Below are 16,996 nucleotides of genomic sequence, written 5' to 3'. Positions count from 1 at the left end.
GTGAATGGAGGTAACTCTGGACACCATCTTAGGAAGATGTCATCTTTGGACAACTAGAGATCAGAGGGCTCGCCATGCCTACCAATCCTCATTAGCTGAACTTCTGAACATTGCCTGGATAAAAAATTAAATCTTTCTTGTATAAAGCCACTGAAATGTCAAGATTTACATTACAGTGGCTATCATGGTATGTTTACAGAAACTGAGACATTGAGATTATATAGATCTGTAACAAAAATTCAAAATCTATAGTGTTTACTTTAGTGAGTAGCAAAGAAACAAAAATCAAGGCCACACAATAGCCTCCCAGATAATTCCACACAAATCTTCAGTAAAAATATCACTTGTGATGATTTATATATTAGTTATATATTACTGTGTAATAATCACTCCAAAACACAGTGGCTTCAAAAAAGAAGAACACATCATCTCTCAGCCTTTCTGTGGGTCAGGCCTGGAGCAGCCTGGAGATGTCTTGTGAGGCTACCTAATTTGATGCCTTAGTTTTTTCAGCATAAATGTATGGGGGGGTGCTGTTCTCAAAGACTGCTATGGTGGAATCCACTCATTCAAGTGGCCACCTAAGAAGCAAGTTGATGCTACCAAACTGGTCCCCTCCACTCAGGCCTCTCCATGAGGCTGCTTGAGTGTCCTAATGACCTGGTGGCTGATTACCTTGGAGCAAGTGACCGAAAAGATCATCTTTGGTGACCTAACCTTGGAAGTCATACACCATCTCCTCCACCGTATTCTATTGGTCATTTCCCTCAGACTACTCCAAATACCAGGGGGAGAATAACCTAGAAATAACAAGATCAAGTTACCAGGAAAGGAGGAAATATCTGCTGGGATCATATTTCTTCATGGTCGTATTAAATTTTAAGAAATAATAGGATGTCTACAGGACACTGAGAATGAACATAGAACCCAGGAACTCCAAATAGATAAAATTCCACTCAGGAGTCAGTGCAACTGAAAGGTACTCTCTGGCCAGTGAGATGGCTCAGTGGGTAAAGGCATTTGTCACCAAGTTTGACGACCGAAGTTCAATCACCAGACCCACGGTGGAATAGACAACTGACTCCTGCAGGATGTCCTCTGACCTCCACGGGCACACCGTGACACTAGCACACACATGTGCACACACAAAATGCATGAACAAAGGAATTTTAAAATAAACAAGTAAACAAAGGAGATTCTAAACTGTACAAAAACATAAAATAACTGCAAAACATCTTCAAAGAAAAAATGATCTCATTGTTCACTCAGGCCAAAGATAAACATTAAAACAGCCACAAAGGGGCTGGAGAGATGGCTCAGAGGTTAAGAGCACTGGCTGTTCTTCCAGAGGTCCTGAGTTCAATTCCCAGCAACCACATGGTGGCTGACAACCATCTGTAATGAGATCTGGTGCCCTCTTCTGGAGTGCAGGCATACATGCAGGCATAACATCATATACATAAATAAATAAATAAATCTTAAAAAAAAAAACAGTCACAGAGGCGAAGTGTACAGAAAGCAAATGATAATTACTAAATGCATTTAAATGTATAGTGAATTAAATGTAATTGTGAGTATAGCTATAAGCTATAACTTATATATTAATAATTCTTAAATACTTTTTTAAAGGTGAGAAGTCCTAGATTATATGAACATAAACTGAGGAACTGTGAATGGAGGGGTTAAGAGAGAAGGAGAAACGTGAGAAAGCAGAAGCACCTGATTTCCTTAACTCACAACAGCTCGCTTCTGTTAGCAGATGGAAAACGCAGGGTTTTACATGTTACTTTAAAGCAATCTCTCGGCCTTCTAAAGTTCTGGGGTGAAAAAAAAACCAAGAAGCACAGAGTCCACACAAAACAAAAGACACAAAATAAGGAGACCAGAATCGTCCAAACAAAAACAAATGTCAATTCTCATTGGCGTAACATATAATTGCCACAAAGACAGTGTGTGAATCATCTGTGCTAAAAAAAGAAACTAAGGCATCCCATTTGGAAGCCATCAGAAATACCAACAGAAATACAGTAGCTCTGAGACTTGGCCACACCCCCTCAGTCCTAGGCAGTGGGCAGAGGACAAAACTATGAAGCAATTGCTGGAGCAGATGGCAGGCTTCTCACCCACAGCTCATCAGCCACTCACTACTCTGCTGTAGACATTCACAGCCTCAACACAGCTAGCCCCAGGAGCTAGCTGAAGGAGCTCAGTACGTGTTCAGAGATTTGGGGACACATATACTGAAATTCCCTTGCCTAGAGAAAGTTGAAAGTTTAGATAACTATTACCTGTGATTCACACACAGTCTTTGCTACATAGAAGATGGCCAGGGGGATCAGTAAAGTGTTTGCTTTGCTGAGGCACCCCTGTAATCCCAGCTCTGGGGAGGGAGAGACAGGAGGATCCCTTGGGCTCCCTAGCCTGCAGTCTAGCCTAGTTGATAAGCCCCATGCCAAGAGAGACATTTTCTCAAAAAAGATGGATGGAGTTTCTGAGGATGACATTCAAGGCTATCTCCTGGGCTTTACACACATATACATGAGCACACACATGCATTAAAAATAATAAATTATTTTGTCACATAAATTATTATAGCGAACAATACAAGAAGCATCCAACATGTAGACTGAGGGACTGAGGAGATGACTTGGTAGTAAACTACGTGCCATGAGACCATGCAATCCGGAGTTCAGATCCCGTATCCTAGTAAAAAAGCCAAGCTGGGCAGCACACAACTGCAATCCCGGTGCTAGAGAAGTGGAGACAGGAGAATCTCTGGGACTTGCTGGGCACCGAGTCTAGTCAAATTGGCAAACCTCAGGTTCACTGAAAGATGAAGATGCTGTCAAAATAATGAGATGGAGGACAATGGAGGTGGGCACAGGAAGGCACTCAACATTGACCTCTGATCTCTACATGCACACATGTGCACACATACATAGGAACACTTTCCCCTCCCCACAGATGTAGATTAATTAAATCATGGCATTACCCATGTTGGAATGTTATTGAGTTAATGAAAATGAAAAGGTTTTAGCATGAGAAAATGTTCATGAAATGTTTCTAGTTGAAAACTATGTGACAAATTATTTAATTGCCTTATTTCAAGCTAATATGACAAAATACCATGGATTGGGTGGCTTAAACAGCACACATTTAAGGGCCACAGTTCTGGGAGGCTGCAAGTCCAGAATCAAGGTCCTAACATTGTCACTTCCTGGTGACAGTCCTCCTGCTGTACAGTCAGCTGCCTTCTGGCTGTATCCTCACATGACAGGGTGGAAGGGAAGAGGGGAGAGAGAACACACATGCTCCAGTCTGTGTACCTCTTTGTGGCAGCACTAATTGTGAGAGTGTCAGTCCTGTGACTTCACCAAACTTCATTACCCCACAAAGGTCTGCTTCCAAATACCATCACATTAGGGCTTCTACTTGAGAATTGAAGGGAGGCAAACAATCAGTTCCCTGACTCACCGTGGTCCATTTTGTGGGAAATGAAAAGGTGTCTGGAACGGTTCTATATCAGAATAACAAATAACGACTCTCTCAGACTTTGAGATGACACCAGCATTGCACCTCTTTCTGATTGTCTTGCCAAAGTCGTGGTGCTAAATCACAAGCCATGATAAAGGTAGGTGCTTATCTAAAATGAGTGAATGCCTTGCTGACACCCTTCAGCAGGAAGTACTAGCAGCAAGGAGGACGTCCTGTCCCACCCAGGCACAGAGGACAGGTGACCAGATGTCCAGAACAGCCCCTTAGTGTTTCTTTTACTTACCAATTTCAACCTACATATTCAGTTTTAAATTTCATCTATGTGTGCTTCTTTTTGTTCACAAATTATATAGATCAAATTAATTGGGCACGATAGTTATATAAGTTTTCCCAGTATCCTGCAGTAGCCCACAGCTTTGAATGGCAATTAAGTGCCATATTGTAGGTAGCTACCCACTTCCCTGATAGATGGGGTCAGGAACACAAAGTTCTTTGTTTTAAGCCTCCACAGTTCCCTGGCACTCTGGAACAGGGACTGGACTGTGTGCTGCTTAGTTTTATGTGAACTTGACACAAGCTAAAGTCATCTGAGAGGAGGGGGCTCAGTGGAGAAAATGCCTCCTTAAGGTTGGGCTGTAGGCAAGCCTGTAGGGCATTTTCTTAATTAGTGATTGATGGTAGAGGGCCCAGCCCATGATGGGTGGTGCCACACCTGGGCTGGTAGTCTTCCCCCACCACACACACATGGTTTCTTTGTGTAGCCTTGGCTGTCCTAGAACTCGCTCTGTAGACCAGGCTGGCCTCAAACTCACACAGATCTTCCTTCCCCTGCCTCCTGAGTGCTGGGATTAAAGGTGTGCACCACCACGGCTGGGCTGGTAGGCTTGGGCTATAAGAAAGCAGGTTGAGCAAGCCAGTAAGCAGTACCACTTGACAGCCTCTGCATCAGCTCTGATCGTTGCTTTTTGGGACATGGTGTTTCATCACAGCAATTGTAACCCTAACCAGAATATACCGCTTGGTAGGACAGACTTCAGATCAGAGAAAGGCAGATCTCTTTACGTGCAGCAACCTGAGAGAGTCTTCTCATTTATTCATATTGTAGTAATGTGAGCACTCAGAGCCTAGATACCATTGTTCCCCACAACACTCCACACCCCTGCCAGGTCTTGACCACAGCCACTCCCACCCAGGGTTATTTGGAGCTGGAGCCAGTTTCCTGGACTAGGAGACTACAGCGGTTATAAAAAAAAATAAAAAAATAAAAAATAAATAAATAAAAACTAGTTAGGGTTCTGATGGGAAAAGAATAAGCCCTACAGCAAACCATGAAATGAGGATCCTGTGTGTGTGTGTGTGTGTGTGTGTGTGTGTGTGTGTGTGTGTAGGGGGATGTGAGTCACTTTGTATTTAAGCCGCAGCCACACAGTCTGTTGTGAAGGGTAAAACTACTTTCTAACAATAACCCACCTTCAGGCTCCTAAATAATTATTCTTTATTTTGAATTAAAATCTGCCTTCATGTAACTTCCAGTGCTTTGCCCTTGCAAACACCCCTTGGGGCTATATCAGTGTTGCCCATCCTTTCTCATGTTCCTGAGCCTTCAGTTCCCCTCTTCCTGTCCTTTCAAGGCATCACCTTTGATCATGTTCCAATACTTTGCGCTCCCTGCTCCGTCTCTAGTTGTGGGTCACCTAGTTCTTCACAGCCCAAAGCGCTGAACTATTAACGGCCGTCTGGTTAGAGTCCAGTGAGCACACACTCACTATAGGCGGTGTACTTTTGTGGTGGTCTTATCAGACATTTACATAGTTAACTATATTTGATTAAAACCTTACCTGCCTGTCCACCGTCCCTTCACCTGTAGACGTGACATTGTTTTTAAACCAAGTAAAAGCTGAAACATTTACAACACATGATTTGATTTTAAGCCTAACTCATTACATTAACTTCTTTTTTTTCAGAGCTGAGGACTGAACCCAGGGCCTTGTGCTTGCTAGGCAAGCGCTCTACCACTGAGCTAAATCCCCAACCCCACATTAACTTATTTTTATTATTTGCAGTGCTGGGGAATGTAACTCAGGGCCTCGTACAACTCTCAGCCCAGGAATTACTAACTTCGTGCTTTTAGCTATGAGCAATATATTGAATGGCAGTACTCCTTAAAACAAGACGTTGCTTCTCTGGCCTCAGCGCCTTTCGCCTACTGAAGAGACTAGCACTTGCTTTGAGCTTTAGAGCCCATGCACCCGCTTTCAGCCGGCGGGACAGAGCGCTGCCTCCAGCCCCGCCCACCCTCACCTGCCGTGCAAACAGGGGAGGCGGCCGCTGATTGGCTGGCTGGGGCGCAGCTTGATGGCGTAAGCACGCGACCGGCCAGCCCGGATGGCTGCGGCTGAAGGCCGCCTACTGCAGCAGGTGGACTGTCTTAACTTGCAGCTTCCCTGAGGTGTAGACAGCTGGGCATGGGCCTCCCGAGGCTTCGCCATGAGCTTCCTGATCGACTCGAGCATCATGATCACCTCCCAGGTGAGTCGCCGCCCGCCCGAGCGCGCTCGGGAGAACCCGGATTTGCTCAGCCAGTTCCCAAGCCCGGGTGGTTAGGGCTGACTTGTGGCCCTGTCACTCACCTAGCGTGCATCCCCGCTAGACATGTGGGTCCGCTGTAGGGAGGGAACAGCCCGGGGGCCCGTGGCACGGGGTGAGGGGTGGGGGACAGTGCCCACGGCGCCACGAGGCTTCCGGGCTGCGCCACGGAGCGCGGAGTCTGGAGAAGTGTGAAAAGTGTGGCTCCCGGCGGCGTGCCAACTGGAGCTGAGTGCTGGGACCTGTATGGACTTAGCCGGATCCGGGTGCCAACGTGTTTCCCTCCACGACTACCAAGTCTGACATTTCCTTTGTGCAGTAACACCTCATCCTTCGTTTGCTTGCTGTTCACTCTTTGCTGATCGCCGTCAGAACCACGTTTCTTCTCAGTTGGCCACCTCCATTCTTTTGTACAGTCGACATCTACTCTTACACAAAACTGAGGGAGTGTAAACCACTGACCAGTCTTGCTCTGCTGTACGTCATCTAGTGAGCCCCTTGCCTTTCCTATCATTCGTGCTTCTCGAGGGTACCCCCCACCCCCGCCAATGTTTATCACAGTGTTGACGTCATGTACGTTTTTATGCGAATGGCTGTGTACTCACCTCCAAATGCAAGCACTCACTAAATAACGGTTGACTACCAGAAGCTTCTTCCGATTATTGCTCTTAACCCCTCTTTCCAGTAAAAGATTTTCTCTTCATCGCATTTGAATGGCAAGTGAAAGAAACAGTTCCCTTCAGGATCCTAAAGTAAGATACATTCTTAGGTGTAGGCCCTACAAACATTTAGGGTTGTACTGCTGAGTGCTAATGCTTCCCACTGCAGAGAATTGTCCTTGCCCCTTGAAAACTTCGGTAACAACACTTGAGAAAATATGAAACAAGAAAAAGCCACTCCATTTCACCACTCTCATATAATAACTATTTTTCCTTTTTCAAAATTAATACCTTTCAAGTACATTTGATTGTTTCTGTCGCCAACATAGTATTCAAATGTGTAAATACCCCAAATTCTGGACACACAGCCTTGCCTTTCTACTGGAAACCTCTACACCTCTCTGTTGTCCTGGGTAACAACATAGAGTGGTTTTTAGCTTTAGTATCGAGTCAACAAAAATAACAATAGTTAAGTTTTTAAGTGTTAGCATTTTTTTTCATGGAAAAATGTAAATGTCAAAGAACTGAGGTTGTAACTCAGTGGTATAGCACTTGACTGGAATGTGCCAAGTCCCGTCTCCTTTGCCAACACCTTAAGAATACAAAAATAAAAGTGTAAGTAGAAAATTGCCATGCACTTTTGCCTGTGAGAGTAACATGAATATAATTCAAAAGTTAACCCAAGAACATGGCTTTCTAATCTTTTATGCCTTAAATTCATAACCTTTAACTTTTATAAATATATCCACATGAAATATTAAATTTAACTGACCAAACTGCTGAGATCTAAAACTCAAGCAGTCCTTTGTGTTAAGTGTTCCTTGCCCTTATGCTTACGTGGCTACTTTATCATCATTGAGGTATCAATGATAATAAAAATGTCACCTCAGGGAGGCTTTACTTACCCCTTATCAATAACCAAAGCGGCCTTTCATTCCAGCCTCTTTCTTCATTTCTGTTTCATTTTTCTTCTTCATGAAATCCAAGACACTGTCTTTCTCAGTCTGTCGTGTATTCCCTAGCATCTGGCCCAGTTGCTGGCAGAGAGTAAGTCTTGGTTTACTAGAAAGCACCTCCCTAGGGAATGTAGTTAACTGGAAAGCAGCACATACACCATTTTGCCCATTTTGTTTGAACTGAAAGGTTTATTTGAAATAAAATCGGAGGCTTCATATCAAAACCTACCACTTCAGGCTGGTGAGACAGCTAAGCAGGTATAGGCACTCGGCACAAGCCTGACAACCTGAGTTAGGTTCCTGGTGCTCACAATGGAAGGAGAGAACCAACTCCCGAAGTTATCCTCGGCCTTCTACATGTGCACGGGGCATGCACTGACATGCTCGTGCATGTGCACACACACACACACACACACACACACACACACACACACAAATAAAATTAATTTTATAAAACTCGTTACCTGGACATTTTGTTCATTGTGCCACAGAACAAAGCCCTCAGTGTGTCTTCCACAGCCTCCACCTTCAGACGCTGACTTTTAGCTCTTTAGCCTCGGTTCTCACTTGCCATGTCCCCATTTTGTCTTTACTTTATAGGCTTCCTAGACTTCTTTTAGTTTCTTGACCTGGCTGTGCCACTGGGCCTCCAAATCTCCAGAGTCTCTTTCCCTCTTCTCTCCCTCTTTCTCCTGGCCAGCTGCTGTTCAGCCTCCAGATCTCAGCTTGAATATCCAAGTACTTCTTCTCCCAGACCAGGTCAGACTGCTGTTTCTGTTCATCTCCCCACAGTACCCTTCGCCTCCCCATGGCTGCCATGCTGTCTTATATGTCCTCTCCTCCGTAGGCGATAAACCCTCTGACAGCAGCACTTTTGCTTTCTCTGTCACTGCACTGTCTCTGGCACCTGGCACATATTAATTGCTCATAAATATTGGCTAGTAAATGGAAGCACAATTGAATAAATATCCAAGAAAGGTGTCTTTCCCAGGTAATTCTTGAGAACGGTTCTGCCAACCATTATCTTTTAAAAAAAAAAAAAAAAAAAATCTATCCTACTTCCCAAACTTGAAGTCGTTTCATAAAAGTGACTGTCATCTATCTTGTGTGAGGCATTAATTGAGCTGTTCAGACTTATCAGTTCCAGAGTACGCTTCTAAGTCCCAGCACTACACTGTAAACCAAGGTCAAGGGTCAACAATTCTAAGACTTCTGGCTTTTTTTTTTTTTTTTTTTTAAATAAGCTATGCAGGTTCCAGTTTATTTGGAAAAATTTGAAGTTGTTTTTTCCCCTCTGTATATCATAGTTATCCTGGATATAATAAATCCTCCAATTCCTTTTTTTTAAGACAGGGTCTCACTGTGTTGCTCAAACCTAACCTTGGGCTCAGAGGAGCCTCCTGCTTCAATTCCTGGGCAGCCACACTCCAGGCCTGGGCAGCCACACCAGCTGCAATTGCTCATTCATGTGCTTGTAATTTAAAAGTCTTTTCAGGCTTTGTCAGTGGAGCACATAATAACACATCAAAGCTAGATATCTGTCTCTTTTCCCATTGTGTATCTATCTCATCATAAAACATAATTTTTATTTTTATTTTTATTTATTTATTTTTTTGTCTGAGGCCCCATCTTTTTTTATCTTGTTTTTTGCTTTTCTGGTTTGTTTTAGTTGTTGCTGCAGATTTTGTTTTTTAATTTACCCACCTGACCATACAGACCTCTCCCATTCCTAGCTGCCCAATTTGACATAGGTTCATGTCATATGAACGCCTAGTAACTCATGAAAGCGCTCTCTCTCTCTCTCTCTCTCTCTCTCTCTCTCTCTCTCTTTCCCCCACTCCCTATCTCATGATAGTTCCCCCTGCCAAAGGTCCCATGTCTGTTGTCATGCTGATGTTACCTTCTAAAATAGTTCCCAAGTCTGTGGCCTCCTCTTCTGTGGCCAGTGTTAGTTAACTCAGGCTTTGTCACCCACACTTGAGTTCCTCCAACAACCTCCTATAATGCTTCTTTTCTTCCTGGAGTTGTTTCCTTCAAACAGATCCCTAGAGGCTGTCGTACTCATTATATGAAACAAATCCCGCCATGCCGTCCTGAGTCCTGCCTCAGTGACTCTCATCTTTCCAGAACAGGAACAGGTAAAGCTCCTCAGGTGCCATGTTGGGCTTTTCCTCCCTATTCTTACTTCATAGACATCTTCTGGCACCACCTAGCCGTGTAGTGCCAGTGTGCGCCAACACCACGTACCTGCCCTTGTTCCTGATCTTGGCTGTCTAGAAAGCCCCGTCTGCCTGTCCCCACCACCCCACCACCTTTGCCTTTTACTTGCCTGATTTTGTTTGTTTGTTTTTCCAGACAGGATTTCTCTGTGTAACAGTCCTGGCTATCCTAGAACTCACTTTGTAGACCAGGCTGGCCTTGAACTCTCAGTGATCCACCTGCCTCGGCTTCTGAGTGCTGGGATTAAAGGTGTGCACCACAACTGCCCATCCAGAATAGTTTTTAATATTTTAATGATTAAAAACCTTGGAACCTCTGTAGAAAAATGCAATACTCCCCAAATTTGCACATGGTAGGGTTTTGCCTCAAATTGCAACCTTCTTTGATATCACCTCCAGAAAACCTAAAAACCCTATGGAGACTGGTTTGGTCCCTCCATTGTATGTTTTACAGTATCAGGCTAATGTCCCTTCACTGCTCAGCCACATTACGTCATTTAGTGTCTTCACCACTGTACTGTAAGCTCTTTGAAGATGATGACTACCTTACTCATCTTTGAATTTCTAGTGGCTAGCATAGCACATGGAAATATACAGACATTTTACAGGGAGTATTTACAAAGAGCAACCAACATAGTCTTTATTGTGACAGCTCTTAATTCCTAACATATTTCATCAAGTATCACAAAACTGTGATCAGTGCCTTCATAAGGAAAAGAGACTAGGATCATACAAAAGAATGCTTTATCTGTAGTTGGGAGGCTAGAGAAGGTCTTCCAGAGGGAGCAATGCATTCACTAAGGCTGTGAGGTTGTGGGCAGAGAGGGTTGGAGAGAGTTCCTGTCAAGGACCACAGAAGTCTCAGTATAAAAGAACATGTGTCTACAGAACCAGGAGAAGTTGTGTCTAAGTAAATGTTTGCTGGCAGGAAGGGCACAAGAGGCTGGAATAGTTTATGCTGACCTGCTCGTGAACTTAGACTCCTGCCCCAGTCAATAGGAAGGGCATAAAAGAATGTTATTCATAAAATCCCCAGCTAATACAAGAAGGAAAGAGGAGTTTTTGAGGGAGGTAGGTGTGTGTGTGTGTGTGTGTGTGTGTGTGTGTGTGTGTGTGTGTGTGTACACACCTTAGGGATCAAGTTTTCAGATCAGATCCAGCTCAAATCCGAGTCCTGTGTCCAAAGTGCATGTTCTTCAGCAATGGTAATTTACCTCCAGCCTCTGAGTGGGGTTACAACAGTAACCTGTATTGTTTGGAAGTCCTTTGGACTTTCCTGACCAACAGCTTGAAAGAGGTTTCTTATCCTTGGTGCCAGGTTTCTATTAGATGGCCTGTGGCTCTTGTGGGGAACATTATCGGCCCAAATGGCAAAACTTCATTTTAACTTATTTTATTTTATGTGCATTGGTGTTTTGCCTGCATGCAAGTCTATGTGAAGGTGTTGGGTCCCCTGGAACTGGAGTTACACACAGTTGTGAGCTGCCATGTAGGTGCTGGAAATTAAACCCGGGTCCTTTGGGAGAGCAAACAGTGCTCCTAATCTCTGATCCATCTCTCCAGCCCCATAACTTCATTTTAGATAAATGGATGAATGGATAGACATGGAGATACTTCTCTGTGTTATATGTAGTATTTGGTATTTATAGAACAATGGTTCTTTAAGGCTTTCTCAAACATCCTTGATGTTATTTATCTCTCCTCCATCCTTCTCCTTCTGTGTCTCCTCTTCCCAATTAAAGCCCCTTTTTTTTTCATTTCCCCCTTCATATTATTCTTACCCTGCTGTCCTTCTCTCCAGTACCTTTTTACTTTCCTGGTTCTGTGATTCCTCCAGGCTATATATTCACATCTAAAGAGTTGGAGCTAGGAGCCTAAAGATGAGTGAGAACATGTTGGTGTTTCTTGGTCTGGTTTCCTCACTCAATATGGCATTTTCTGGCTCCATCATCTACCTGCAGTTTTCATGAGTTCACTTTTCTTTACAGCTGGATGGTATTCCACTGTCTATATGTACCACATCTTCATTATCCACTCGTCAGTTAAAGAACACCTCCTGGCCGTTGTGACTAGAGTGGCAATGAACCTGGCTGAGCAAGTATCTGTGGAGTAGGATTCTGAATCTTTTGGACATATGTCACCAAGTAGTGTAGCTGGATCATATGGTAGATTTGTTTTTAGCTTTTTGAGAATTTTCCATATTGACTTCCATAATATCTGTACCAATTTGCCATCCCACCGACAGTGAATGAGGGTTCCCCTTTCACTACATCATTCTTCAGCATTTGTTATTGTTTGTTTTGTGACCTTAGACTTTCTGATTGGGGAAGATGAAATTTCAAAGTTGCCTTGATTTGCATTTCTGTAATTGCTAAGAATGATGAACATTTTTTGAGATATTTCTTAGCCGTTTTTGTTTCTTCTTTTGAGAACTCTGTATAGAGCTGTTTTTAGAACAGCTTTATTTTGGAGATTTTTTTTTATTATTTTTTAGTTCTTGTATATTCCAGATATTAATCCTCTGTCAGATACATAGCTGGCAGATTCTCTCCCATTCTGGGGACTTCCTCTCTGCCTGGTTGTTTCCTTAGTTGTACAGAAACTTTTTACTTCTATGAAGTCCCACTGTTCAGTGTCTTCCTCCATCCTTTGGCAGGAGAAGTCCTATTCAGAAAGTCCTGTCCTACACCTGTATCTTACAGGATACGCCCTACGTTTCCTTCTAGCGGTTCCCATGTTTCAGGGTTTACATTGAGGTCCTTTACCCATTGTACTTAGTTGTTGTGCAAGGTGATAGATATGGGTCTAATTTTATTCTTCTGTATGTGGATATCCGGTTTTCCCAGCACCACTTGGTGAAGATGCTGTTGTTTCTCCGGTGTATGTTTTGGTATCTTTATGGCTCATGGTCCCAGAATCAGGATTTCAGAGACTTCTGCTGCCTGGGGGACCAGCCTCCAGCAGTGCAGGGCTCAAAGGGAATCCATGGAGTCGGCAGCTCGTGCTATGACTTCTTTATCTGAGGGGTTAAGGGAAAAGACACTCACACACTCTCTTGATGGTTTCCTTGACCTTTTCTTTATTCTTCTTTTGCATTCTCTATTCTTTATTTTCCTGGTGATTCCTTCTCTCATTCTTGATGTTTTCCTTCCAACTCCTTCTAACTCTCTTGATGTTTTCCTCCTACTTCTCTCATTCTTGATCTTTTCCTCTGACCCATTTTAACTCTATCTTTATTCTTTCCCTTACAGCTTATATACCCCAGCAAAAATCATTCAGGCAATATCAAAATTACAATGTGATTATATTCTGTTTTTCAAGTGAATGATTACAATGAATACAAGTAAAAAAAAAATGTGTTTTCCATATTCCTTACATGATTAAACATTTTATGTATTACAGATGAAAAAACAAATTATGCTGAGAACCCACCTACATTCATACCCAAGGAACTTGTTGTAGATTAACAGTGTGTAAGCAAGCAAGGTATTATTTTACTGGCAGGCTGCATTTTTGCAGTTACAAAGAAAGAACCAATCGCTTTATTACGTATCTCAAAAGGTAATCTTATAAGAAATCTTAAAGGAATCACAAACCTAAACTTCTGTACATGAAAAACAATCAATCAGCTCTACTTTAAATCTTTAGGGTGCATACCCACTCATCAGTAGTTTCTTATATCAGGAGATTGAGGACAGAAATGGGTATAAAGAATTAATCATCACCTTTGGTCATCAACTAGTCCTAGCAAGAAAGGCACATCAGCCAATGATAACTTGGCTGCTTTGTTCTTGTTCTCTGACCTTAATGAGTTCCTCATTCAGCTATGTGCCTTTCTAAAACTTTAGATTATCTTCTGGGGTTTTTCACCTCAAAGCTACTTAACATAAACATCCTAGTCTAACTTTATTTTCAAAGCTTTGTTTCAGCTATGATGCACTCCGAAACCTTTGAACACATATCCCAACATTAAGATTAGGAGAATTTAAACTAGCTGGGCTAATCATTAACCTAAGCCACAGTCTATACAGCTCCTTAATAGAAACTCATGTGTTCTAGCTGTGTGACACTTTCATGTTTTAATTTTTATCATCAAAACTCTATTTAAACTAGCATTATTATTATCAACTAGATAGTACAGCTTAAGAAGAAATCATTTTCATAATAATCCACAGGTAAAAATGCCCAGTAGAACAGGATGTTTCCATGAGATAAACACACTACATCACAGGCAGTGGGGACCTCCCCCACCCATTCACACCAGGCCAGATACCAGAGAAAGACAGCAGCAGCAAATAAGTGAAGGCACAGCAGGAGCAAAAGATATTCTGGAGTCTTGGGGCCTTGCCTATCCGAGATTCATCGATCAGGGAGTCACCTCCTGATGGGCTGACACCTCACAGTTGCCATCTGCCGCTCCTCTGACAAGGCCACTGGCAAGAGACCCCATCTCGGGCTGGTTATTGTTCTGTCTGGGGCTGCAGCAGCCACCATTGCTGTCAGTATTGGCTTCACTGGTCCCTGCTCACTTATAAACTGGCTCCACAGTGAGCTCTTCTCCTGCTTTGGACTTCCAGGACACTGGCAGTCCTTTAGAGAGACTTCTTAGTGATAGCTAATGAGAAGTCAGTTTGTTGTGAAGTATCTGCCAGAAGTACATTTGTTTCTTTTCTATTTAATAGTTTTTCATGCAGTATGTTTTGATCGTGTTCTTTCTCCTCCCACAACTTCCCAGAGCTTCCTCACCTCCCTACTTACCCAACAGCATGTTCTCTCAAAATAAGAAAATCAGTGAGACCACAAAACCAGCAAAACGAGGCCTGGAGTCTGCTCCGTGTTGGCCAGCTGTTCCTGAGCGTGGGCCCCGGGTGTGGCTGATGAACCGTCACCTCCACTGGAGAGAATGATTCTCTCTGCCAGCAGCATCAGTTGCAGAAGCTCCTTGGTTGCTAGTCCTTCTCAGCACTAGGACTTGGTCTGGTTTGAACCCGTGTAGTCCTGTGTGTGCTGTCACAGTCCTGTGTGTTCATATGCAGCATGCAGAGGCGCAGTTTGTGATTGGCTAGCAGGACCTGCTGCGTTTGCTTCTTTCTGAGTAGCAGCGGTCTTCACCTGTGGTCTTTTGGTTGGTTGTTGTTGTTTGGGTTTTGTTTTGGTTTTTGGTGTTTGTTTTTTGTTTTTGGAAACAGGGTTTCTCTGTGTAGTTTTGGTGCCTGTCCTGGATCTCTGTAGACCAGGCAGGTCTCGAACTCAGAGATCCGCCTGGCCTGGTATCACGGGGACTTATTAAGGCAACTCCACATAATTATAAAGGAGGTTTATTTTAGGGTAACTTACAGCCAGTAGAGGGGTTGGTTACAGGATCCATGAGAGGTGAAGTCCAGCCGTGTTCTCTGGAGAACTCTGCTCGGTCTACCACCCAGCATCCAGGATCAAAAGAACCAATAGAGCCAGCACATCTGGATCTTGGGTTTTAAGGGCTCTCCTCTTGGCCCTGCCCCAGGGGCAGGTCATAGGTAGGACTGACAGTTAACGAAGCCTCACTGACTACTTCCAGGTCAAAGCTGGAACAGCTACCCACCATGGCCCGGTCTTTTGGTTTTCATATATTATTTTAAGAACTGTGGGCCAGGCAGTGATGGCACACATCTTCAATTCCAGCACTTGAGAGTCAGAGGCAGGCAGATCTCTGTGAGTTCAAGGCCAGTCTGATCTATGGAGTGAGTTCCAGGACAGCCAGGGCTGCATAGTGAAACCCTGTCTTGGGGGAAAAACAAGCAGAGAAACCACAACTGTGGTTTTGGTACTGGCCCTTTATTACTGTTCCTGCTTTGATGACAGAATGCTAAGACCTGCCCTGGACACTCAGTGCATTTATAGTTACAGCTTTTACAGTGTTTGTAAGCCTGGGGGGTGTTGGAGTAAGGTGCAGGAAAAGAATGGTGGAAACCCATTACTTGGATGCAGGGTGCTGGCATCAGAGGATAATAGAGAATAGGTGGACTGCGGAAACAGGAGGCTGGACAGATTATGGGGTAGGCAAGGTTTGGTTTGGTAGGGCTGGGACTGAGCTATTGTCAGCAAGTATCATTAGTGTATAAAGGTGGGTAACAGGTAATCAGGCAAGTGGGAATTGGAATTGATCCTGTACCAGAAACACTTCATGATCATTTGGGAGAGCCTTAAGGAGCATAAATGCACCAGGATTCTTTTTCTGGGGAATACATAGCTCTATTTCTGTGAGAGCTTGACATCCTGCTCGGTTAGCATATGGCCCATGGCACCAGCCTGAAACTGAATAGAACCCTTGTTGGTTTGCTAACTTCTCTAGCTTATAAACTGGTTTTATAGCATTATGGAAAAATGTATGTATTTCCATTTTTTGTCCGTCTTAAAACTCATTCTATACAATGAGTGATTTAAAAGTTCTGAGAGCTTCTAAGTGTCTCTTTCCAATGTTATAAATGGATCTCATTTTTAATCTCTAAAAATAACTGTCTAGTGAGCAGATATTTTATCATAAAACAATTTCTGTGAGGCATTTGTCAAAAAAAGATGTAACTTGACATTTTGTCTTTTTCTCCCCTAGATACTATTTTTCGGATTCGGATGGCTTTTCTTCATGCGCCAGTTGTTTAAGGACTATGAGGTGAGAAGAAACCATTTTATGCTTTAGTTTGTTTAGAACAGAAAAAGAAAAATGGTTCCATTAAAAAATAAAAATTGCCAAGCAGTGACGGTGCATGCCTTTAATCCCTGCACTCAGGAAGCAGAGGCAGGTGGATCTCTGTGAGTTCAAGGCCAGCTTGGTCTACAGAGTGAGTTCCAGGACAACCAGGGCTACACAGAGAAACCCTGTCTTTAAAACAAAACAAAACAAAACAAATAAAAAGATTGCGTTCACTTCCTCAGATAGAAAACCTGTGCCAAACAAGCATGTGCAATTATGAAACTACATATTATGATCAGGCTTTGCTAATAGATTGATTTACCTATCACTTACTAACTTATCAAAGATTTTTGAGACAGGGTCTTGCTGTGTAACTCAGGCTGGCTTGGGACTTCCTATATAGCTCAGGTT

The 16,996-nt window shown here is 43.3% G+C and overlaps 1 protein-coding gene across 1 annotated transcript in view; it reads left to right on the top strand.

Moving 5' to 3' along the window:
• Positions 1-5,860: 5,860 nt before the first annotated feature.
• LOC118585482 (Golgi pH regulator) overlaps positions 5,861-16,996 on the top strand; it is a 38,059-nt gene continuing 26,923 nt past the window's right edge. The window contains exons 1-2 of the mRNA XM_036190127.1: positions 5,861-6,024; positions 16,505-16,564. Of these exons, the coding sequence (XP_036046020.1) occupies positions 5,983-6,024; positions 16,505-16,564 (102 nt within the window). The 5' untranslated portion in view covers positions 5,861-5,982. The remainder of the gene's footprint in view (positions 6,025-16,504; positions 16,565-16,996) is intronic.

Source organism: Onychomys torridus, chromosome 6 (assembly GCF_903995425.1).
Source record: "Onychomys torridus chromosome 6, mOncTor1.1, whole genome shotgun sequence".
Taxonomy (NCBI): domain Eukaryota; kingdom Metazoa; phylum Chordata; class Mammalia; order Rodentia; family Cricetidae; genus Onychomys; species Onychomys torridus.
The sequence above is the reverse complement of the archived record's forward strand: the minus strand, read 5'-3'. Positions and strand labels throughout refer to the sequence as shown.